Source organism: Chiloscyllium punctatum, chromosome 9, assembly GCF_047496795.1.
Source record: "Chiloscyllium punctatum isolate Juve2018m chromosome 9, sChiPun1.3, whole genome shotgun sequence".
Classification (NCBI taxonomy): domain Eukaryota; kingdom Metazoa; phylum Chordata; class Chondrichthyes; order Orectolobiformes; family Hemiscylliidae; genus Chiloscyllium; species Chiloscyllium punctatum.
The window spans coordinates 36724378-36750043 of NC_092747.1; the positions used below are offsets into that span (position 1 = coordinate 36724378).

The following is a 25666-nucleotide window of genomic DNA, read 5'->3' on the forward strand; positions in this document are numbered from 1 at the left end:
TTAGGACAGAGGTTAAAACAATGACTGCAGATGCTGGAAACTAGATTCTGGATTAATGATGCTGGAAGAGCACAGCAGTTCAGGCAGCATCCAACGAGCAGCGAAATCGACGTTTCAGGCAAAGGCCCTTCATCAGGAATAAAGGCAGTGAGCCTGAAGTGTGGAGAGATAAGCTAGAGGAGGGTGGGGGTGGGGAGAAAGTAGCAGAGAGTACAATAGGTGAGTGGGGCAGGGGATGAAGGTGATAGGTCAGGGAGGAGAGGGAAGAGTGGATAAGTGGAAAAGGAGATAGGCAGGTAGGACAAGTCCGGACAAGTCATGGGGACAGTGCTCAGCTGGAAGTTTGGAACTAGGGTGAGGTGGGGGAAGGGGAAATGAGGAAACTGTTGAAGTCCACATTGATGCCCTGGGGTTGAAGTGTTCCGAGGTGGAAGATGAGGCGTTTTTCCTCCAGGCATCTGGTGGTGAGGGAGCAGCGGTGAAAGAGGCCCAGGACCTCCATGTCCTCGGCAGAGTGGGAGGGGGAGTTGAAATGTTGGGCCACGGGGCGGTGTGGTTGATTGGTTTAGGGCCCGGAGATGTTCCCTAAAGCGCTCTGCTAGGAGGCGCCCAGTCTCCCCAATGTAGAGGAGACAGCATTGGGAGCAACGGATACAATAAATGATATTAGTGGATGTGCAGGTAAAACTTTGATGGATGTGGAAGGCTCCTTTAGGGCCTTGGGTAGAGGTGAGGGAGGAGGTGTGGGTGCAGGTTTTACAGTTCCTCCGGTGGCAGGGAAAGGTGCCAGGATGGGAGGGTGGGTTGTAGGGGGGAGGGCGTGGACCTGACCATGTAGTCATGGAGGGAACGGTCTTTGCGGAAGGTGGAAAGGGGTGGGGAGGGAAATATATCCCTGGTGGTAGGGTCTTTTTGGAGGTGGCAGAAATGTCGGCGGATGATTTGATATACGCGAAGGTTTGTAGGGTGGAAGGTGAGCATCAGGGGCTTCTGTCCTTGTTACAGTTGGAGGGGTGGGTCTGAGGGCGGAGGTGCGGGATGTGGACGAGTTGAATTGGAGGGCATCTTTAACCACGTGGGAAGGGAAATTGCGGTCTCTAAAGAAGGAGGCCATCTGGTGTGTTCTGTGGTGGAACTGGTCCTCCTGGGAGCAGATACGGTGAAAGCGGAGGAATTGGGAATATGGAATGGCATTTTTGCAAGAGGTAGGGTGGGAAGAGGTGTAATCCAGGTAGCTGTGGGAATCGGTGGGTTTGTAAAAAATGTTGGTGTCAAGTCGGTCGTCGTTAATGGAGATGGAGAGGTCCAGGAAGGGGAGGGAGGTGTCAGAGATGGTCCAGGTAAATTTAAGGTCAGGGTGGAATGTGTTGGTAAAGTTGATGAATTGCTCAACCTCCTCGCAGGAGCACGAGGTGGCGCCAATGCAGTCATCAATGTAGCAGAGGAAGAGGTGGGGAGTGGCGCCAGTGTAATTACGGAAGACAAACTGTTCTATGTAGCCCTAAAGGAGTCTTCCACATCCATCAAAGTTTTACCTGCACATCCACTAATACCATTTATTGTATCCGTTGCTCCCGATGCTGTCTCCTCTACATTGGGGAGACTGGGCGCCTCCTAGCAGAGCGCTTTAGGGAACGTCTCCGGGTCACCCGCACCAATCAACCACACCGCCCCGTGGCCCAACATTTCAATTCCCCCTCCCACTCTGCCGAGGACATGGAGGTCCTGGGCCTCCTTCACCGCCGCTCCCTCACCACCAGATGCCTGGAAGAAAAACGCCTCATCTTCCACCTCGGAACACTTCAACCCCAGGGCATCAATGTTGACTTCAACAGTTTCCTCATTTCCCCTTCCCCCACCTCACCCTAGTTCCAAACTTCCAGCTCAGCACTGTCCCCATGACTTGTCCAGACTTGTCCTACCTGCCTACCTCCTTTTCTACCTATCCACTCCACCCTCTCCTTCCTGACCTATCACCTTCATCCCCTCCCCCACTCACCTATTGTACTCTATGCTACTCTCTCCCCACACCCACCCTCCTCTAGCTTATCTCTCCACGCTTCAGGCTCTCTGCCTTTATTCCTGATGAAGGGCTTTTGCCCGAAACGTCGATTTCGCTGCTCCTTGGATGCTGCCTGAACTGCTGTGCTCTTCCAGCACTACTAATCCAGAAACTGTTTAGGACAATCTGACTTGTATAGTGATTCCTAAAGTCCGGAAAATCTAGACTCCCCCCGCCCCCTTTCTTGCAAAAGCTACTATTTATCCAGCTTAATAAGAGGTTGCCTATGATGCCAAATAAAAGATCCAAGCCAGTTATAAAGCCTGCGCAGCGCTTGCCTTTTGGCAGCATCAAAGGGAGCATTCTCATGGAATATAATAGGTGAAGAACATTCATTTTGTCCAGAACTAATCTGCCCAACCAAGATATCGGAAGATCCTCCCTGCCTAATTTTCTCTAACAACTGCACATAACTGATCAAAACCAGGCTTTATATAACTAATCAAAACCAGGGTAATAAAAATGCCTAAGTACACAAAAAAAACCTCCCTGTGACCACTGAAAGGGGAAACAGGTTCCATCATTAAAGCTGGACATACTTGTAAGACACCATATAGGTATGGCCTCTGATTTCAAGAAGTTAATTTTGTACCCTGAAAACACACCAAATAAACTAACCACTTGTATTAAGCAGGGCACAGATGCCATTGGATCAGTTAAAAAGAGAAGGACATAATCTGCATAAAGAGTAATTTTATGCTTGCCTGATCCTACCTCCGAGCCGTTATATTGGGATCTGAATGGCTTCTGCCAGTGGCTTGATCACCTGTGTAAATAATAGTGGTGAAAGAGGGCACCCTTGATGACAGCCTCTGCCGATACTAAAACTATCTCATCTCATGCCATTAGTGAGCACTGCTGCTTTTGGGTCATTATACAGCACAGCCATCGATTTGGTAAAAACCTCTCCAAGACCAAACCGTTCTCTGAAATAAAAATGGTACAGCCATTCCATTCGGTCAAACACTTTCTCTGCGTCGAGGGAAACTACCAAACCCGATATCGCTCTTTGCTGACATACTTGAACCATATTTAATACTCCTCTAATATTATTGGTAGACCTACAACCCTTAATAAACCCCGTCTGGTTCTTCTTTACAATAAACGGCAATAACCTCTCAGCCTTAATGCCAACATTTTCAACAGGGTTTTGAAATCCACATTCAATAACGATATAGGCCTGTACGAAGTACAATCTTCTGGGGCTTTCCCTTTCTTAAGAATAAGACAGATACTTGCTTCTCTCAAAGAGGATGGGAGGCTACCCTGACTGAATGAATAATTGTACATATCCAAGAGTGGCCCGGCCAATTAGTCTATAAACTCCTTACAGAACTCGCATTGAAATCCATCTGGCCCGGGCACTTTACCACTCGAGCAGCCTTACCATCTCCTGCACTTCCTGAATTGTCAAGGGAGCACTCAAAACAGATACCTGCTCCGAGGTTACACCCAAAAGGTTCAAATTCTTAAAACAGGACTCCATCTTCCTCATTCTATCCTCACAGCCCTCCGACTGATACAGCTCAGAATTGAACTTTCTTGTCTAGCAGTCGCTCAAATGTCCCTAATGTCTCTGACTCTACTACCACTGCTGGCAGTGCATTCCATGCACCCACCATGCTCTATGTAAAGTACCTACATCTGACATCTCCCCTCTACCTCCCTCCAATCACCTTAAAATTAGGATCTCGCCTGACAGCCATTTCTGCCCTGGGGAAAAGTCTCTGATGATCTACTCTATTTATGCCTCTCATTACCTTGTACACCTGTACCAAGTCACTTCTCTTCCTTCTTCTCTCCAGTGTGAAAAGCCGTAGCTCACTTAACCTCTCTTCATAAGACATGCCCTCCAATCCAGGCAACATCCTGGTAAGTCTCCTCTGTACTCACTCTAAAGCATCTAAATCGTTCCTATAATGAGGCAACCAGAACTGGATACAATATTCCAAGTGTGACCTAAGCAGGGTTTTATAGAGCTGCAGTTAAACTCAATCCCCCTGTTAATGAAAGCCAAAACACCATACACCACTTTAACAACCTATCAACGTGGGTAGCAACTTTGAGAGATCTAGGTACGTGGACCCCAAGATCTCACTGTTCCTCCACACTGCAAAGAATCCTGTCTTTAACCCTATATTCAGTATTCAAATTCAACCTTCCAGAATGAATCACTTCACATTTATCCAGGGTGAACTCCATCTGCCACTTCTCAACCCAGCTCTGCATCCTGGCAATGTCTTGTCATAGCCTGCAATAGCCCTTGACACTATCTGCAACACCACCGACCTTTGTGTCATCAGCAAACAACTACCCCATCCTTCCACTTCTTCATCCAAGTCATTTATAAAAGCTACAAAGAGAAGAGGCCCAAGAACACATCGCTGTGGGACACCACTGGTCTCCGACCACCAGGCAGAATACTTTCCATCCACTACCAATCGCTGTCTTCTTTGGCCAGCCAATTCTGTATCTAGACAGCCAAATGTCCCAGCATCCCATACCTCTTAACTGTCTGACTGATTCTACCGTGGGGAATCCTATCAAATGCCTTACTGAAATCCATATACACCACATTCACTGCTCGACCTTCATCAACTTGTCTCATCACATCTTCAAAGAACTCATTAAGGCTTGTGAGGCATGAACTGCCCGTCACAAAGCTATGCTGACTATTTTTAATCAAACTATGTTTTTCCAAATAGTCAGAAATCCTATCTCTCAGAATCCTTTCCAGTACCTTGCTTACCACAGATGTGAGACTGACTGGACTGTAATTCCCAGGGATTGCTCGATTTCTTTTCTTGAATAGAGGAACAACATTCACCTCCCTCCTATCATCTGATACTACTCTGGTGGAGACAAAATATGCAAAGATCATCACCAGAGGCGCAGCAATCTCATTCCTCGCTTCCCGTAGTAACCTTGGATATATCTGATATGGTACTGGGGACTTATCTATCTTGACGCTTCCCAGAATTTCCAGCATATCCACTTTCTTAATATCAATCTATTCAAGCCTTTTAACCTGGTCCTTGGTGTTCTCACTATCAACAAGGTCCCTCTCTCTAGTGAATACTGAAGCAAAAAACTCATATAGGGCCTCCCCTACCTCTTCAGACTCCAGGCACAAATTCCCTCCAGTATTCCTGATCGGCCTACCCTCTCTCTGGTCATTCTTATATTCCTCACGTAAGCATAGAACGCCTTTGGGTTTTTGCTAATCCTTCTCGCCAAGACATTTTCATGCCCCTTCCTGGCTCTCCTCAGTCCATTTTTGAATTCTTTCCGAGCTACCCTGTAATCCTCTAAAGCTGTGCCAGATCCTTAAGTCCTCAATCTTAAGTAAGCTTTCTTCTTCCTCTTGATGAGAAGATCCTCTTTTCTTGTCATCCAAGGCTCCTTCACCTTACCATTTCTTGCCTGTCTCAGTGGGACAACATTATCCAATACTTGTAACAAGTGATCCTTCAAGAGCCTCCACATTTCTGTTGTGCATTTCCCAAAGAACAATTATTCCCAATTTATACTCCATAGCTCCTGTTTCATAGCAGTTTAATTTCCCCTCCCCAAATTAAATACCTTCCCATACTGTCTGTTCCTATTCCTCTCCACAGCAAGGTAAGGTGAGGCAGTTGTGGTCACTGTCACCGAAATGCTCTCCCACCGAGAGATCTGACACCTGTCCTGGCTTGTTGCCTAGCACCAAATCCAATGTAGCCTCACCCCTAGTCAGTCTATCTACATATTGAGTCAGGAATCCTTCCTGGACACACCTGACAAAATCGACTCCATCCAGACCATCTGCAGTAAGGAGGTTCCAATCAATATTGGGAAAGTTGAAGTTACCCATAACAACAACTCTGTTACATTTGCACTTTCCAAGACCTGCTGCCCAATCTCGTCTTCCAATTCTCTGCTGCTATTGAGGGATCTATAAAAAAAACCCAATAAAGTGACTGCTCCTTCCCTGTTACTGATTTCCACACATAGTGACTCAGTAGACAAACCCCCCTCAACAACCTCCTTTTCTGCAGCTGCGACACACTCCCTAATTGACAATGCTTCTCCCCTTTCTCTTTTACACCACCCCCCCCACCCACAATATTCTCTTTAAAAAGGTGCGGGAAGTGGTGCCAATGGTAATTAGCAAGTTCCGTTGCCCATTTTTTGATCATAGAACCATGAATCTTAATGAAATCCTGTGTTAATGTTAAGGGCTCCCTACTTACTGTGGCATCATCTCTACTTGGTCTGCCCTGTTTTGAGACAGTATGCACTCGGAGTGATGTTAGTGGTGTCTGGACATTGTCTGCAAAGTATTACCCTTTGGAGTATGACTATGTCAGTTTGTCACTTGACCACTCTGTGGGACAAGCCCCCATTCTCAGGAAGGAGGATTTTGCAGCGTTGAAAGTGCTGGGTTTGACGGACATTGCCAGTGCATCAGTCGATGTTGGACGGTCCATCCAGTTTCATTCTTTTTCTTAAACTTCAACTTGTTAAACTCATCAGGTTCTTCACTTTCTTTCAGATTTTCAGTCTCACCACAACAAAAGTATCTCCTTCTCTCCCCTTATAAATTGGACGCTAATCACTCCGGTTCATTGAGTTGAATAAAGATCACAGCAGTTCGGCGACAGTAGTCAAGAAATAAGTCAAACTTTAGGTAGTTAGGATAAATAACCAGAATATCATCAGTCTGCTCAAAGTAAGTTCTGATAAATGTCACCTTGTGTAGAAAGAAGTCACTTTCTGAAAGTGTATATATCAAAATTGCCCTTCCTTGTATTGGGTACAGAATGGTTACACTTTTGACACATAATTCAAATACCTTGAAAAGTACATTTTAAAATACAAAGTGCGTTTTGAAGATAATTTTCTAACCTGTGCAGTGGTCCACGAGGTGTGATGGTTTCAGGGAGGTAATCCACAAGGGGGGCCCAGCATCCTCCATTTATTGGCATTGGTAGAGGCTGTGGTACGTTAGCTTCCACAGTTTTCATCAACCAACTAGCATAAGGAGGCATTGGGTCACCTGAGGGTTAACGATATTGAAATTATTTCCAGTGAAATATTAAAATTATTCAGTACACGATGATAATGCTCATTTGATCAATAACTAGCCTTTAAAACATAGTTTATTGCAGAATTGTTTTAGTGCAGGAGGAGGCCATTTAGCCCATTGTGTCTGTTCCAGCTCTTAGACTGGGTATTATGACTCAGTGCCATTCTCCTGTCTTTTCCCCTGAATCATATTTCATCTTAAGTAATCATCCAAAGCCATTCTGAATGCCTCAACTGACCTTGCATCCACCATGAAGTGTGTTCTATGATCTAACTGCTTACTCAGCAAAATAAAAAAAATTAGTCAGCTCATATGTGTTTCTTTTGCAATTTAACTTATAACCATGTTTTTGTGCTTGATCCCTTTATGAAAAGGAACAATGTTTCCCCTTCTTGCAACAAACCTTATTTAAATAATCTTTTCCCCACTACGCACCAAATTCCTACTTTCCAGTTGGTTCCACAAGCACTCATTCTGTTTTGTCTCATTCCAGCATTGTCCGATTCTGCCAACTCACTTGTCAAGAGAGACCACCTTTAGCATTAATGGTAAGTCAATACATGTCAAAATTCTCTAATGAGTTGTACTATGCTATCCAGATTTAAAGTGCAGGTGAGATCCTGTCAGCATTAATAGGTACACACTTAAAATTTTCTTCTTGAACAAATGACAAATAATCAAAAAGTGATTAGGCTTCTGGTGCAATAGCACAACACAGGGTGACAGATGATGTAGCCAGATGAAAGCATAAGGTGCAATTTGACCCTCCCTGGAGGTCACGGAAGAGTTGCTGAGAAGGGGAATTAATGAGTGAGTTGACCTGGAAAGATACTCACTCCCTTACTCATGAAGTACTGAGTGAAAAGGGGCTTTCCTGACTCACAAGCAATTAAGCCCAAAGTGACCAATTAACAGCCACTAAAGACACTCAATTCACCACCTTTCCAATTATCTGCCTTTCCAGCCGGCAAGAAAAGTAGCTGGTTTGCCAATCACTAACCAGGATGACCTGCCTCCAGCTTTTTGAGTAAGGGGTGATCAGTCTCCATTTGTCCCAACTTGGAGAAAACAGAGGCACTGGTACTAGGCAGGAGGGTGGCCTACGAAAGCCTCATCTTCTATTCCAAAATGCAGTGGGAAGTTAATACAAGATCAAAAAAAGTAAATAAGTTATGTGTATGAAACACAAAACTGACATGTCAAAGACACAATTGCATAATTAACTTAATCTCTCCCCAATCATGCTGCCAGATCTAATGAATTTCTACAACACCTTTTATGTTTGACCTGCTAAATACATTTTGTGTCTGATGAGAGCTAATTTCTGAGTTGTCATGTTGATTATTCTAACAGATTGTGTTCGTTAAGATATGTAAGATTTATTTTCACAGATTTAATTGGCTGAAATGATATTTGATATTTGACTAATAGATGAATCATGAGGCCTTTTCAGGCTATAACAACATCTGAAGAATTTTTCAGTCACTGGAAGTTCCCTAATGACATCAAGTACCGGATGCTGTTTCTAAATAGATCCTTGTCTGGAGATATGCAAGTGCTGGCTACTGTAATAGTCAGGAGGAAATCCTGGAATCAATTACTTAAGACACTCAATGGGAGAGAGAAACCAATCTTTTTTTTTCAAGCAACATTTAACATACACTAGCATTCAGTCTTGGCACATGCACATAGACAGCATTACTGAATTCAGCTTGAACAAATATTTACTTTGTAGAAAAGCAGTAGAGCTGAAGCAACCCTTTTAGCCAACTTCTAGTTGGAAACTGTTTGAGAAGAACAAATAATAATAAAAAGCAATAAAGTTTTTACCTTTTTCATCATCATAGGATCCACCAGAACTGTTGCTGTACCTGGATTCAAGGCGAGAATGAGCTCTTATCACAACATTGTTGAACCTAAGGAAAACATGTAAAAAAATCAGGGAACATCAACAAACATTTTAAAACATGATATTTTAGCTACTAAAGAAAACTTGTGGTACTTAATGAAACAGAAATGATATGTTTTCATTTATTAGAAATAATCCAATTTTCTCCTCTTTGTTTCTCTTTCAAAAGTGATAATTAAATCTGCATTACAAGTCTAGCACATTTAAATTGTCATTTCTTACATACATGCTTAGTTTGTAACCATTATTTAACCAACCTCAGAGTTGTCAATCACATCCTCATTCAGCATGTGCAGCCATGTATTCTACAGCAAGGACAATACATAACAGTTAAGAATAAAAATTCTGTAATTCTGGATAATATTTCCTTTCTGTCTTGCAAAGAGATTTAAGAGACCAGTGCTGCAGGTACCTACTCAGTCAATATGTGAAACCTGTTACAAAGCACCCCATCCTGTTCCATGCTTTCCTCTTTGATCCCAGCTGGACATATCTGGTACTATACCAGTTGGTCAATTTGTAGATGTGTGTGACCTTAGGTATAGTACATTGACAATTTTTCCATGTGAGGTGATGAAAGAGGCCTCAACCTTATCCTCACGTAATGACCAGGCATACGCATTCCACTGAGGGAAATGCTAACCATGCTAATTGAATTTTGTCTGAAATGAGTATCAAGTCAACGCAGTATCAAGTAAACCCAAACAAAATTTTGGTTTAAGTCTCAGTTGCTATCAGTGTGCTGCAGATGCCAAATGAATTGATGTCATTTTGCAATTCATAGCCTTTCTGATAATTTTGACTTTTGCAACACAGCCAGACAGGAACCAGGGACTCCAGAATGAGAGGAAGGAGAGCAGGGATGGGAGGGAATAAACAATGTCTAGGGCTGCAGGAAAAAGGGAGCACCAAGGGTAGGGGTGAGCCCTGTCTATGAGAAAAGGGGAAGGAAACACTACCTGGTAGAGGGTGGGACTGAGTGTAGGCCAGGATGTGGGCATTACTAGCTATGCCAGCATTTGCTGTCCAGCCCTCATTGCCCCAGAGACAGTAAAGAACCAACCATGTTGCTGTAGGTGTGAAGTCACATGCAGGAAAGACCAGATAATGATGACTGATTTCTTTTCCTAAAGAAAACCAGACAGGTTTTACTGACAACTAACAATGGTCACCATTAGACTAGCTTTCTATCCGGTACAAATTTCACTATGGTTTACAAAGATGTTGCCAAGGTTGGAGGATTTGAGCTATGGGGAGAGGCTGAATAGGCTGGGCCTGTTTTCCCTGGAGCATCAGAAGCTGAGGAGTTGATAAAATCATGAGGGAAATGGATATTTCTTTTCCCTGGGTTGGGGGAGACAAGAACTAGAGGGCATAGGTTTAGGGTGAGAGGGGAAAGATTTAAAAGGGACCTAAGGGCCAACTTTTTCACACAAAGAGTGGTGCATGTATGGAATGAGCTGCCAGAGGAAGTGTTGGAGGCCTTTTAAAATTTTATATTTAAATGGCATGTGGATGGGTACATGATTAGGAAGGGTTTAGAGGGATATGGGTCAAGTATACCCATAAGGGATGACATTAATTTAAGATATTTGGTTTGCTTGGACAAGTTAGACCACACGGTCCGTTTCCGTGCTGTACAACCATATGACTACCTACAGTGGATTTCAAACCTATGTTCCCAGATCATTACAACTATGTCAAACGCCACTCCCTTTTCTGCAAACCTCATAAAAATGCTTTCTTTCAGGTGTTTATCCAATCCTACCAGAAAAATTTGGCATTGCTTTTAGCTCAACAGCATTTGATCAAACTCACTTGTGATGAGCAAAACATTCAATATGTGTTCCAAAGCAGTCAGTCATCAGTTTACACCTGAAATAATCTATTGAAATCAATGACCATGAAATGAAATCACCCAGCACTCCACGCAATTGTTAATTGAAAATATTTATTTTACTTTTAAATGCTCAGTATTCAACTAAAATAATTGAAAATAAACTGAAAACAACTTGATGAGCCTAGACGTAATCAAGAAGAGGAACAACTCAGATCATATGTTTTCTAAGCCTCAGCTGCAAGCTGTGGAAGTTTAAAAAGAAAAGGAAGCACTCAGACAATCTCTGATATTTTATCAAACGCAGTTGTGAGTGTGAGTGTTTAACATTGCCAAATCATGACAATGATCATTGTTATTAATAAAGTTATATTTATTGTTGTAGTTACAATGATTTGTTGCAATAATACGATACATTTTTTATCATTATACATTATTATAGACTTAGGCCTCTCCTTTCCCCCCCCACTGATCATTCTAACCCCTTTCTGCTCTCTGTCACACCCTGCATCCTGTGGCCCACTTGGTCATTCCCCTTTGATTCCCCACACTTGTCTCTCATCCCTGGTCCCTTCTCCCCAGGCACAAATGCGAGTTGGAACTGAAGTTGTGCTAATTGATAGTTCAGGTTGAGAACAGCAAGGAGTCCAAGTTGTAATGGGGGGGTGGAGCAGAAATCAGACAGTGGTGACTTTGGGAGGTTGAATAAGTCTGGGTAACACATCGCTGGCAGGAAAAGGGGTGGGATGGGACCATGGCATGGGGGGAGGAGGAAAGAGGGAGAGACCCCAGGGACGATAAAATGCAAACTCAGAATCTGGTAAGCTCTAGCCTTAACACTGGGGGAGTTAGGAATAGGTGTAGATCTGAGGTTGGGGGATAGAGAATGGGAAGAGATGTAGTCCTGAGAGTTGGGCAGCTGAGGGTACTAAGACACACAGCCACAATAATCTAGTATGTTTCCAATAGGCCTGAGGAGGCTAGTTTGAATTTTGGGTGGTTTTGACTCACAGCATGACAGGAAGGAGCTTTGATGGAGAATCAGAAGCACAGGTGAACTACAAAATTGTGATTCTGATAGACATTAGATTATGGAGCTTCTCTCTAAACATTTTATTCACAATATGTTTTTAACTTTTTCTCAACTTGTTGCTTTTGATATAAATCTTGCTGGGATAGCTGGTTTTCTGATAAGACCATGAACTGGACTGTGGTGACTTCTACCAGTAGCTTGTTGAGTGCTTCATAATTGTGGATGGCAAGTTGTAGGGGTAAGGGGTGGCACAGATCTCCTTTGTCATTCTGGGTTGTATTGTGTCCCCAGAATCTCAGCAGTCAGGTACTCTAGAATGGCAGACAAGTAGTCAGATGCTTCAGAAATAGAGCTCCAGGTTTTTGACTCAGTGACAATGAAGGAAAGGCAATGTAATTCTAATTAAATATATTGTGTGGGTTGGGGAGGGAATTGCAGATGGTGGTATTCCCATGCATCAACTGTTATTGTCCTTCTAGGTTGTAGAGATCACAAGTGTGAAAGGTGCTGTCGAAGGAAACTTGGTGAATTGGTGATATGCTAGTCTTCATTTTTTCATTATATACTTTTGAATTTAAATTCCATTGCACTCTTTTTTTTTCAGTATTGCTGCATTTATGTTATTGACTATTTGTTCATCATCTCCCCACCCTATCTCCACTGGTGGAGCATCCCTTATTTTATCCATGGATTTGGTCACCCTGGCAGAGTGGGGAATGTAGAACTGGAGAATGATCAGACAGAAGGGTAAATTCCAGTTGAAACAGAAGGGTTGGGGAAGTTGTTGGGAAATCTTTGAAAATATGCAGCAAAATGTGCTTTTAAAAAAAAATCATAGGATGTAGCAAGCTGCATTTGATGCAGACATAGATTATTGTGGCTGTGCTTCTTTGTACCCTCACCTGCTCAAGGGCTACATCTCTTCCCATTCTCCATTCCCCAACCTCAGATCTACACCTATTTCTAACTCCCCCAGTGTTGAGGCTATAGCTCACCAGATTCTGAGCTTGCATTTTATCATCCCTGGGATCTCTCCCTCTTTCCTCATCGCCCCATGTCATGGTCCCACCCCACCCCCTTTCCTGCCAGCGATGTGTTACGCAGGACTTGTTAAACCTCCAAAGTCACCACTGTCTGATTTCTGCTCCATCCCCATTACGACTTCAATTCCAATTAGCATTTGTGCCCGGAGGGAGGGGACCAGGGATATTTAATGAGCTGTAATCACCATTAAATGCTTGACTGTTTCAGTATGATCATTTGCAATCTGGATGGATTCTAAATGACACTAACTGATGTCCTCTGATGCTTCCATAAGACATTCAACATTCACAAAACATTAAGTCTTAAGATAAAGCCCACATGGAGGTAGTACAGACAGAGAATTGGCTAATGGGGAGAAAACAGCAAATGGGGTGGGGGCTTTTTTTCAGGTTGGCAACCTGTAACCAGTGGGGTTCACAAAGATCAATGCTTGGACCACAAATCTTTACACCATATATTAAGGAATTCATTAATTGAAATTGCCGCAGAGTGCAGTGGAGGCCGGGACGCTAAATGTCTTCAAGGCAGAGATTGATAGATTCTTGTTATCTCGAGGAATTAAGGGCTACGGGGAGAATGCGGGTAAGTGGAGTTGAAATGCCCATCAGCCATGATTGAATGGCGGAGTGGACTCGATGGGCCGAATGGCCTTACTTCCACTCCTATGTCTTATTGTCTTATGGTCTTATGACTTGGAGGAAGGAAACAAATGTACTGTAGCCAAATTTGTAGACAACACAAAAATAGATGGAAAGGCAGGTTGTGAGTGGGACACAAATAATTTATAGACGGACTTTAACAGGCTAAGTAAGTAGGAAAAATGTTGGCAAATTAAAATGTGAACTTGTTCATTTTGGAAAAGAGAACAAAAGAACAGAATATTAGGGAAATAGATGGTGACATCTTGAAAAATGTCCAGATTACAGTGGAGGAAGTGTTGGATGTCTTGAGATGCATAAAAGTTAATAAATCCTGAAGTCCTGATCAGGTGTACCCTAGAGCTCTGTGGGAAGCAAGGGAAGTGATTGCTGGTCTATCATCGATAGTCACAGTGAGGTGCCGGAAGACTGGAGGCTGGCTCATGTGGTGTCACTTCTTAAGAAAGGCAGTAAGGACAAGCCAGGGAACTATAAACCAGTGAGCCTGACAAGTTGTTGGAGGGAATCCTGAGGGACAGGATGTACTTGTATTTGGAAAGGCAAAGACTGATTAGGGATAGTCAACATGGTTTTGTGCATGTGAAATCACATCTCACAAACATGATTGAGTTTTTTGAAGAAATAACAAAGAGGATTGATGAGGGCAGAGTGGTAAACGTGATCTATATGGACTTCAGTAAGGCGTTCGACAAGGTTCCCCATGAGAGACTAGTTAGCAAGGATAGATCTCACGGAATACAGGGAGAACTAGCCATTTGGATACAGAATTGGCTCAAAGGTAGGAAGCAGAGGGTGGTGGTGGAGGGTTGTTTTTCAGACTGGAGGCCTGTGACCACTGGAGTGCCACAAGGATCGGTGCTGGGTCCACTACTTTTTGTCATTTATATAAATGATTTAGATGTGAGCATAAGAGGTACAGTTAGTAACTTTGCAGGTGACACCAAAATTGGAGGTGTAGTGGACAGCGAAGAAGGTTAGCTCGGATTAAAATGGGATCTTGATCAGATGGGCCAATGGGCTGAGGAGTGGCAGATGGAGTTTAAGTTGGATAAATGTGAGGTGCTGCATTTTGGGAAAGCAAATCTTAGCAGGACTTATACACTTAATGGTAAGGTCCTCGCGAGTGTTGCTGAACACAGAGACCTTGGAGTGCAGGTTCATAGCTCCTTGAAAGTGGAGTTACAGGTAGATAGGATAGTGAAGGTAGCATTTGGTATACTTTCCTTTATTGGTCAGAATATTGAGTACAGGAGTTGGGAGGTCATATTGTGACTGTACAGGACATTGGTTAGGCCACTTTTGGAATACTGCATGCAGTTCTGGTCTCCTTCCTATCTGAAGGATGTTGTGAAACTTGAAAGGGTTCAGAAAAGATTTACAAGGATATTGCCAGGGTTGGAGGATTTGAGCTGTAAGGAGAGGTTGAATAGGCTAAGGTTGTTTTCCCTGGAGCGTCAGAGGCTGAGGATTAACCTCATAGAGGTTTATAAAATCATGAGGGGCATGGATAGGGTAAATAGACAAGGTCTTTTTCCTGGTGTGGGGGAGTCCAGAACTAGAGGGCATAGGTTTAGGGTGAGAGGAGAAAGATATTAAAGAAACCTAAGGGGCAACCTTTTCACGCAGAGGGTGGTGCCTGTGTGGAATGGGCTGGCAGAGGCAGTGGTGGAGGCTAGTACAATTGCAACATTTAAAAGGCATCTGGATGGGTATATGAATAGGAAGGGTTTGGAGGGATATGGGCCAAGTGCTGGCAGGTGGGACTAGATTGGGTTGGGATATCTGTTCAGCATGGACGAGTTGGACTGATGTAGTATATCTCTATAACTCAATTTCAATGGAGAAAAACTGTAAAAAGATATAAGACAAAAAGGACTTGGGGGCACTTGTGTACAAAAGAAAACTAGCACATAGATACAGTAGGTAATCAGGAAAGCTCATGGAATGCTGGTCCTTATTTCAAGGGGCTTGAAGTATAAGAGTAGTGAAGTCTTACTACAGCTGTATGGGGTAATGAGAGTAGTTTTGGTTCCTGTATTGAAGGAAAGATTATTTCATTGGAGGAAGTTCAGATAATGTTCACTAGGATAATTGGGAGGCATTGCCTTGTCAGCAAAGTTAAACAGGTTGGGACTCCACTCACTGCTGTTTAGAAGTAGGAGAGGTGATCTCGTTGAGACACACAGGATTCTCATGGGAATATCTAGGACCAGAGGGCATACTCTGAAAATTAAAGGGTCCCAAGTTCTTCTCTCAGCGGGTTGAGTGTCTTTGGAATTCTTTGCCACAGAGAGCTGCAGGAGCAGAGTTCTTGCATATATTTAAAGCTGTGATAGGTTCTTGATCAGCAAGGCAATCAAGCGTCAGCGGAAAAGGGCATGCAAATGGATGTGAGGTATGTCAGATCACCCATGATTCTACTGAACAGCAGAGCAGGCTCAAGAGGCTGAACAGCCTAGTCCTGCTCCTATTTCTTCCGGCCTTAAGACTTTGACCCCATGAAGTCTTATTCTAGCAAGAGTGTCGAAGATTTTCTTCTGCAACTAGCTATATCCCATCCAAGCTTATCTAGTACAGCTACACCACAGGCACTGACCCAACAATATGGAAAATTGCCAGGTATCTCCTGTCCACAAAAGGCAGGACAAATCTTATCCAGCAGTAACTTGCTTATCAGTCCACTCTTGATCGTCTGAAAAGTAGACATGGTAGTGAAGAAAGTGTTTGACACAGTTGCCTTCATTCATCAGTGCATTGCGTACAGGAGTTGAACGTCATGTTGTAGCTGTTCAGGACATTGGTGAGACCACTTTTAAAATATGGCATTCAATACTGGTCTCCTGGCTATAGTGAGGATGTTAGTGAAGATTTACAACAATGTTACCAGGGTTGGAGGGTTTGAGCTACTGGGAGAGGCTAATATTTTCACTGGAGCGTTGGAAACTGAGGGGGCATTTTACAGAGGTTTGTAAAATCAAGAGGAATATGGATCGGGTTAATAGCCAAAGTCTTTTCCTCAGGGTAGGGGAGTCCAAAATTGGTTCAAGGTGAAAGGGGAAAAATTTAAAAGGAACCTCAGAGGCAACCTTCACACAGAAAGTAGGTGTGTCTATGGAGGTGGTGGAGGTGAGCACAATTACAACACTTAAAAAGCATCTGAATAGGTACATGAATAGGAAGAGTTTAAACGGGTATGGGCCAAATGCTGGCAAATGGGTCTAGATCCATTTCGGATATCTGGTCAGCGCAGACAAGTTGGACCGAAGGGTCTGTTTCTGTGCTGTATAACTCTATGACTCTATAAGTGATGGACGGGTTTCTTGTCAATACTGTCAAATGCACTTGCAAAGGAATAACTTGCTCATTAATGGTCAGTTTGGAATCCACCAGGGCTAATAGTATCTGAACTAATTGCAGCCATCGTCCAAACATAAAAAAAAACTGAAACTACAGTGATGTTGAGAAAGTGATTGCCTTTGACATCAAGGTAACATTTGCCTGAATGCATCCAAGACCTAACCATCTTCAATTGGTTCAACAATGACCTTCACTCCATCAAAATGTCAGAAGTGGGGTTTCTCAGTAATGATTACACAATGCTCAGCACCACGTGCAACTCCTCAGAAATTGAAGTAGTGCATGTCTATACACAGCAAGACCTGGACAACAGCCAATGTGACAGATGGCAAATAACCTTCATGCCAGACAAGTGCCAGGCAAGGACCATTTCATACTATCCGAGGATCTGCTGCAAGCACCCTCAGGAAGGTGATCTGTTTTCACTAAATGGTGCAGTGAAAATGAATTTTGCGCTGTTGAACTTCTCCAGTAAAATGTTTTTCTCTCCCCAGAATCTTAAACCTGCTGGTAAAAACGCATGCACCTCTAAACACAGGATCCAAATTCTGGAACCCCCTCACTTACAGCAGTGTGGATGAAAAATCACAGACTGCAGCAGCTTAGGAAAACGGTGCTCCATCACCTTCTTAATGGCAAACAGAAATGAGAATCAGTGGCCTGGCCACCGATGTTCATATCCTATGAATGAATAAAGATGAATTCCCGAACAGTATTTTCTTCCACTTCATCAACAAGCAACTGATTGTTGCATTGGTTGGAATTACATGCTACCCGATATTAATTGTATTAACTATGCAGGTAATATTCATAGGAAATTTAAAGCCATGTAAGAGTCTTATGGAGGACCTGGAAAGAACTTTTTTTTTAAGTGCAGGGAGATGTATATGATTAAAGTTGTAAACTAGCAAAGTGGGGCAGCACAGTTGCTCAGTGGTTAGCCACTGAGATAATTGGGTTCGATTCCAGCCTCGGGTGACTGTCTGTATGGAGTTTGCGCATTCTCCCTGTCTGCGTGGGTTTCCTCCAGGTGCTCCGGTTTCCTCCCACAATCGAAAAATATGCATGTTAGGTGAATTGGTCATGCTAAATTGTCTATACTGTTCAGGGATGTGTAGGTTAGGAGCATTAGTCAGGGGTAAATATAAGATAATAGCGTAAAGGAGTGGGTCTGGGTGGGTTACTCTTTGGAGGGTCTGCATGGACTTGTTGGGCTGAAGGGCCTGTTTCCACACTGTGGGGATTCTATAATTGAAAATTTAAATCCGCTTTTATGATGCTTCTATTTTATATGCTTTTAGATTTATTTGCGAAATACAGAAAAATCATTATGAATATGAATTGGTTATGGCAAACTCTACTATATCAGTGTGGTTAATCCATTTGGAACTAGTGGCGCAATGATAGCGTCTCTGACTCTGAGCTAGGTGCTTTAGGTTTCAGTCCTACTTCAGAATTTCATCATGGAAGGTGTGTTTGTAATGTGCCCTGTAATCAGGTCAATAATCTATCCATAAATCCTTCTGATAAGTCTAAGGTAGACTGGGGAAGTCTCTGGGTTAGCCATGCATGATGCAGAGTGGTGACATGCTAACAAGTTATCACAGAATCCATACAGTGTGGAAATCCTTATAGTATTTCCATTAACATCTGTGGAAATATATGCAAGCTTGTAGTTTGTGACCTTCTTATTCCTAATCTTATTGTTACACCTTTAAACTCAAGAATATTACCAATTGGTCAAATCCTTTCGGGTACTTTTGTGGCATACTTCCAAGATAGGTAGAATGCCTGGATCATCTGATTACTGCTTTTAATGTTGGAGACATTTTGGCTCTAATGACTTCTTTATGCTATTACATGGTATAAGGAATAAATTTTCCATTTTCCCTGTCTCTAGTTGAAGGTGGTATGGTGCTTCAGTGGTTGGCACTGCTGCTTTGTAGCACCAGGGACCTAGGTTTGTTTCCAGCCTTGGGTGATTGTCTGTATGGGTTTCTGCTAGTTTCTTCCCATAATCCAGGGATCTGCAGATTTGGTGGATTAGCTGTGGTAAATGTGGGGTGATGGGGATAGAGTGGGGGCTAGGTCTGGGTGGGATGCTCTTTGGAGGGTCGATGCTGGCTTGATGGGCTAATCAGCCTCTTTCCACACTGTTGAGATTCTATGAAGTGAAATCCCTGAACTAATATTATTTAAGCCTTCTCAAGAAGTAGAAGACACTGAGTCAATTTCAAGCATAATTTACTACATTGGCTTGATCTCAATACAGCAACTCTTAGTTTTAAGTCTGCAAGTTATTGATGAGATTTCAGATTGCACACAAACCTTTCATCAGTTTCTTTCATCATTCGTCCCTCATCAATTTCTGGGAAACTCTCCTGTCCAGCTACCAGAGTATTGGTGCTAGACGTAGTCCCTGTAACAAAAATATACTTACTAACATCAATGACATAGGTTACTCAAGGATAGCAGTAACAAGCTGACAAGACTACACTAAAAAATTGATGAACTGCAGATACTGGAAATCAAACAAAATTGCTGAAAAAATTCAGTGTGTCTGGCAGGATCTGTGGGGAGAAAGCAGAATTAACTTCATCCTATCCCCGTTATCTACCTTTTCCCCATAACCCCACATTTACCATGGCTAATCCACCTAGCCTGCAGATGCCTGGACTAAGGGAGGAAACAAGAGCACACAACAGAAACCCACGCAGACATGTGCAAACCAGTGACCATTCTTCAGACAAGACTACACTTTTCTGTTGTTAAAAAATATTGATCAGTGGACAAGGGAAATGTCCATATTAAATATAACACAATGTAGATAAACATTTCAACTGCAGTAATATTTAACTCTACATATGAATCAGCTGCCATGCCTTAATATGGAAGAAAAAAGTTTGGTCTTTATGGCTAGGTTTCTGATGGGCAGTGTGATGCATTTATTTATTTAAAATATTTACCTTTAAACATGTTTTATGGGATTGCATATTAATTGGCAACTTGGGCACAGTTCATTTATATTTTACCCATAAAAAGTCAATCAGATGTACTTCAACAACAGCTGGAATGCAATGGAAATGGCGATGAGGTTAGTGAGGTCACACCAATGGCCATCTGCAGGAGTCAGCTGGGGACTTGTTTTTCATTTTCATGTCCCCTCAAATTTACAAGGTTAAGGCGTACTGCCAGCAAGACACATGCTCACTACAGGCAGCTTACTGATTAGCAGAGAGGTGGGGTTGGGGAGGGAGAGAGAGAGAAAGAGAGATGGGGGAGAGAAAAAGGGGAGAGAAAAAGGGGAGAGAAAGAGAGACAGACAAGGACAGAGAGAGAGAGAGAGAGGGAGGAGCATGGAATAACAAAGAGGGATGTATTCCTTGCAGTCAAAACAGGAAAACACTGTAGCTGCAAAGTGAGATCTAGGGACATTAATTAATAAGATGGCTAAAAGGTCTTGATCTAACTTACCTTTCAACAGAAAATGTTTCATTCAATGTGGCACACAAGTATCTGTCTAAATTATGAACTCTAGTCTTTGGAACATAAATTCTAAACCTTCTGATTTTGAAGATGAAAATGTTATCTCTGAGTCAAGGCTGACACCAATAAATGGCAGCCTTTTACTGAGATCCTACAGAACATCAAGATCCATTAAAAACATTTGCCTCACCTGATGCAACTGTGGACGTTTTGTTGCTTGCAGCAAAGCGATAAAAAGGTGGATTGTCACAATGCAGGACAACAGGGTTTACAGGTTCTGTCTGCTGCATTTCAAACAATAGCTCTTCCATTGTCTGAATAGTGTTGTTACGGCATAAGTAAATTACTACTTTTTTTATCTGAAACATAATAAATTCAGATTTATTACAAAAGTAATGTCATAAAGTGGTTAATCTCAGAAAAGTTTGAATGTATTTTGCATAAATGTAAGGAAACAAAGTTAATTATTCAAGGAAAGATATTTGGAGCGGTGACCAAATATCAACTGACTGTCAAAAAGTGGTCTTTAAAGACAGCTATGATCTCAGTAGAGACTAATTACATTTTCTTTTGGAAATTTGAAAACCCAGGTACTAATACTGTTGATGACTTGAAGCATGATAGCATAGCTGTGTAAATCACACTGCTGTTCTGTGATTTGTGAAGGGTGGTGCAATGCTGGGTACATAGTCAGCTCTATTGATGCTGTTTGTCATCTTCATGAATAATGTTGGGCAGACTGTTGGGCAGAGTGCAGGTTATATGACCATTCTAGATACCCTGGCTGGTGCATATTGAAGAGAACCTCCAAATCTTCTTAGGCCCCTGAAGCAGATCCTTAGAATGAGAATTGCTGGTTTACTAACACATCTGCTGACCATATAGCCATGAACGTAATGTTGTCAGTCTTCACTGTTTGGGGTTCTGATCAGTGTTGTCAGCCATGTTTGAAATTCTATAGGACATAGAAATGCCTAAAAATATTGAATATTTTCTACTGTACATTTATGGCAACTACTTGTCTGATTTTCTTTTATTCATTTAATCCTGAGTGAGCTGGGTAGAGCAGATAGGGAGAAGCTGTTCCAGCTCATAAAAGAGAAAACAAAGAATGAGAGGATATTAGTTTAAAGTGATTTACAAAAGAAGCAAGGGCAATGTGAGACAAAAAACATTTTCACAGAATGAATAGTTAAGATATGGAATGCACTGCCGAGGCATGTGCTCGAAGCAGGTTTAATTGAAGCATGCAAGATGACATTGCTAGCTAGGTTAGTATTTATTGTCTGTCCCTAGTTGCCCTTGAGAAGGTGGTGTGAGCTGCCTTCTTGAACTGTTGCGACACATGTAATGTAGGTAGACCGACAATACCGTTAGTGAAGGAGCTCAATAACGCTGACACAGCAACACTGAAGGAAAAGCAGTATATTTCCAAGGCATGATGAAGAATGGCTTGGAGGGTAACTTGCAGGGGGTGGTGTTCCCATGTATCTGCTGTCCTTGTCCTTCTAGATGGAAGTGGTCATGGGTTTGGAATGTGCTATTTAAGGATCTTTGGTGTATTCTTGCAGTGCATCTTGTAGATGATGCACACCACTACTACTGAGTGTTGATGGTGGATTGATGGAGTTTTTGTGAATGTGGTACCAATCAAGCAGACTGTATTGCCCTGGATGGTGTCAAGCTTCTGAAGGGCTGTTGAAGCAGCACCCATCCAAGCAAGTGCAGAGTATTCTATCACACTCCTCACTTATGCATTGTAGATTGTGGACAGGTTTGGGGAGTCGGAAGATGCGTTACTCATTGCAGGATTCCGAATCTTTGACCAGGTCTGGTAGTTGTTGTATTTGTATGGAGAGTCCAGTCAGTTTCTGCTCAATGGTAATTTCCAGGATGTTGATATTGGAGGATTCAGTGATGGTAACGTCTTTGAATGTTATGAGGAATTAGATTGTTTCTTATTGGTAAGATATTACTTGACATCTGCATGGCATAAATGTTACTTGCCATTTTTCAGCACATGTCCAAGTCTTGCATTTGGACCTGAACTACAGCCACATGAACATCCATTTCTGAACTTATGATGAAAAGAAAGTTATTGATGAAGCAGCTGAAGACAGCTGGGCCTAGGACACTATCCTTAGGAAGTCCTGTAGAGATGTCTTGGAGCTGAGATGACTGCCCTCCAATACTAACAGACATCTTTCTATGTGCCAGGTATCACTCCATTATAAATATTGGTGTAAATGATTATAAATATGTACAAATTTTTGTAATCATGTGAAATTTGGTAATCTTGTGTTCTTCCTAAACAAAAAAAGATCAGTAATTTTCATTCCTTTCAGATTTTGGAATTCTAATCCCTGTACAGCATTTATGTTATGGTCTAAGCTACTCACATACAACAGAAGAGGTGTGTCACTGCTAACTCCACAAAGGCTGATCAGAAATTGCAGGGCAACTCTGAGATTATTGCTCCATTTTTCATTGTCTACCAGTGCATTCCAGGCATTTTCCATCTCTGATCCAGGAACTTCATCCCCATACTGGAAGAAGAAGGAAAAAAAAATTACTTGTAATTGTGGACTTCGAGTCAATTTCTGAAGATGTTGATTTAGAATTGTCGTGAATTGAGTTTATTTAAAGTTGAGCAGTCATGTTTAATTATCATAACGTTTCTACAAACACCATCTAACCTGCCAGTAGTATCTTTCTCATACTAAAGGGTAAATAAGATCCACGGAAATATCACCAAGTAGGTTTTCAGCAAAAGATGGACTAAACTAGTTGTAGAAGTGAGAATTGATGATAACACTCAAAAGCTTGAAGTATTGAGGCTATCATCATTGTGTGTAAAATCAGATGGGGTATAAAAAGCCATTTACTGTGTGAGTTGGGTTAAATTGCCTGCAGGAATCTAGTAGCACTCTCCAAAATAATAAGGGGTTTTGTAGTTCAAGGTATTGCTGGAAAGAAGGACATATTGCCAAAACTTCTTGACTTGCACTTATCAGGAAAGATGCAAGAACAGAAATTTCAAACAGAAACAATAATATTACAGAAGAAAACATGCTGATTAATTGGCAAATCAGATCTGATTGGTTAAGACATTGCCAGAGAGAAAGCAACAGGAACCATAAACTTCCAATCTTCTACTTAACACAAAAAGGCACAAAGCTTAAGTATAATTCTTTTGTTTGAAGACAAAAGCTTCTTGTACATGAATGTATGTAACTTTCAGAAATCATTTTCTGTAATGTTGTTTGTTTGAAATTTCCATTATTGCATCTGTCCTGATGTATGGATAAAGTATTTTAATGCATCTGAACATTTTCAAACTGCTTGCCAATTTAATGGTTGCCCTTTACTTACCTTTTTTAAACAATTAATCACTGTACTTAGCATGTTTCTCATATCACATTTGTAGTTGACAACATCAGGCTGATCCCTGCAATGGGCAGGATTGATATATGAAGGATGACTGCATCAGTTGGGACCATATTCACTACAATTTAGAACAATTACAGGGACAGGGGAACTCCTAGAAATGTATAAATTCTAACAGGACTAGATAGGGTAAATGTAGGAGGGATGTTCCTGATTACTATGGAGTCCAGAACAAAGGGTCACAGTCTAAGAATACTAGGTAGACAAGGTAGGACTGCAATGCAGAGAAATTTCTTCACCCAAGTGGCAAGCCTTTGGAGTTCTCTGCCACCAGAAAGTGGTAAAGGCCAAAAATCTGAACATTTTCAAGAAACATTTGGGTATAGTTCTTGGAGCTAAATGGATCAAAGAGTACAGGGTAAAAATCAGAACAGTGTACTAAGTTGGATGAACAGCCATGATCAGGTCCAAAGGAATGAATGGCCCCCTCCTGCTCCTATTTTCAATGTTTTTCAATTGTCAAAGGTTTACAACTCCAGACTAGGATTTCCCCATGGCTCTCAATTCCTCTGAGGCAATCCTTTCCTCCTCCATTGAAACAGCATCTAAAATGCGTAGCTCTCCAATAGAGCAGGCAACAATGGGATTACCACGTGGTAGCTCATGACCCATACCCTTAAAAATCCTACTTAACAGGAATGTGGAGGGAATCACAGAATCAGTTGCTGACCACTGCTTTTAAATGCTACCCATTTCTGTTCTGACTGACACTTGCGTGAAAATCTGACCCAAAATTTCATATTTGTTATTTATATCAAGAATGTTTTACCATTTCATGAATATATATGTCTAACTTAATTTGTTTGACAGTGCTAAATTGGAGAAGAAATGGAATTCATCTTTTTCTCTGCATGTTTTGTCTTCATTGTCTGACAATTGTTAGTCATGTCTTCTGCCATATGGCATGACTCAAGGAGAACAGACAGGTTCAAACACTACCTCAGCTGGTATGGGGATTAAAAACAGGCTGTCAACATTATTATGCAGTGCACTCTAGCCACCTAGCCCCCTCATGTATCCATAGTTAAGAAATAATAAAACATTACCTTGGCAGTCATGTACATGAGATTATTAAGAACCAGTGAAGTGGCTTGTGGAGACCCCCAACCATTTCCTTTCAGTCCACATTCCTCAATCATTTCTTCCTCCTTGTAGTTAGATTGTTCATCAGGAGTTTGTGGGTTTGACATAATGGGCAGAAGTCCACCATCCACTAGTTCAATGTTACGCAGCCATGGCAACAGATAAGTGAGCATAATTTGCCGGCCATTTGGGTGAGTGGTTGGAAATCTCTGGCTGACCTCTGGTCAAGGAGATGGAAACAAAATATTATTTTCAGTACTTCTAAAAATATATATACAAAGCAAAACAGCTCATAAAGTTATCTTGATATTAAATTATAGTGATCCTCTCCATTTTTACTTTACAGAAAGTGTGAAATTACTTCACGTTTATAAAATATTATTCACAGAACCTACTAGCTCAGAAGGGTATCCTAATCATAAAATAAAAAAAGTGGAACTACTGTAGTAGAGGATATCTTGATGATGCAAGTGTCAAACTATTTTTAGATAACGGGATTTAATTTGAGACTTGTGTAAGAAAACATATTTGCGCGACATTATCATAACTAGAACAGTACTACACAAAAATCAAACCCATTATTGCACAAAATACTGATATAAATCATTGGTATTTTATAGTACAGATACTTAACTTGTGAAATTTTGATGGAAACTTTCAATTTCTGAATTGGGTCCCCAT

The 25666-nt window shown here is 41.9% G+C and overlaps 1 protein-coding gene across 6 annotated transcripts in view; it reads right to left on the reverse strand.

Annotated features, from left to right (window-relative positions):
- LOC140481292 (protein furry homolog) overlaps nt 1–25666 on the reverse strand; it is a 412478-nt gene that overhangs the window by 104814 nt on the left and 281998 nt on the right. For all 6 annotated transcript variants that reach the window (XM_072577249.1, XM_072577246.1, XM_072577244.1 and 3 more), the window contains exons 32-37: nt 24949–25205; nt 22855–23001; nt 20646–20814; nt 19298–19388; nt 8961–9046; nt 6950–7100 (exon numbers count right to left, since the gene is read on the reverse strand). In XM_072577249.1, coding sequence (XP_072433350.1) covers nt 6950–7100; nt 8961–9046; nt 19298–19388; nt 20646–20814; nt 22855–23001; nt 24949–25205 — 901 coding nt within the window. The remainder of the gene's footprint in view (nt 1–6949; nt 7101–8960; nt 9047–19297; nt 19389–20645; nt 20815–22854; nt 23002–24948; nt 25206–25666) is intronic.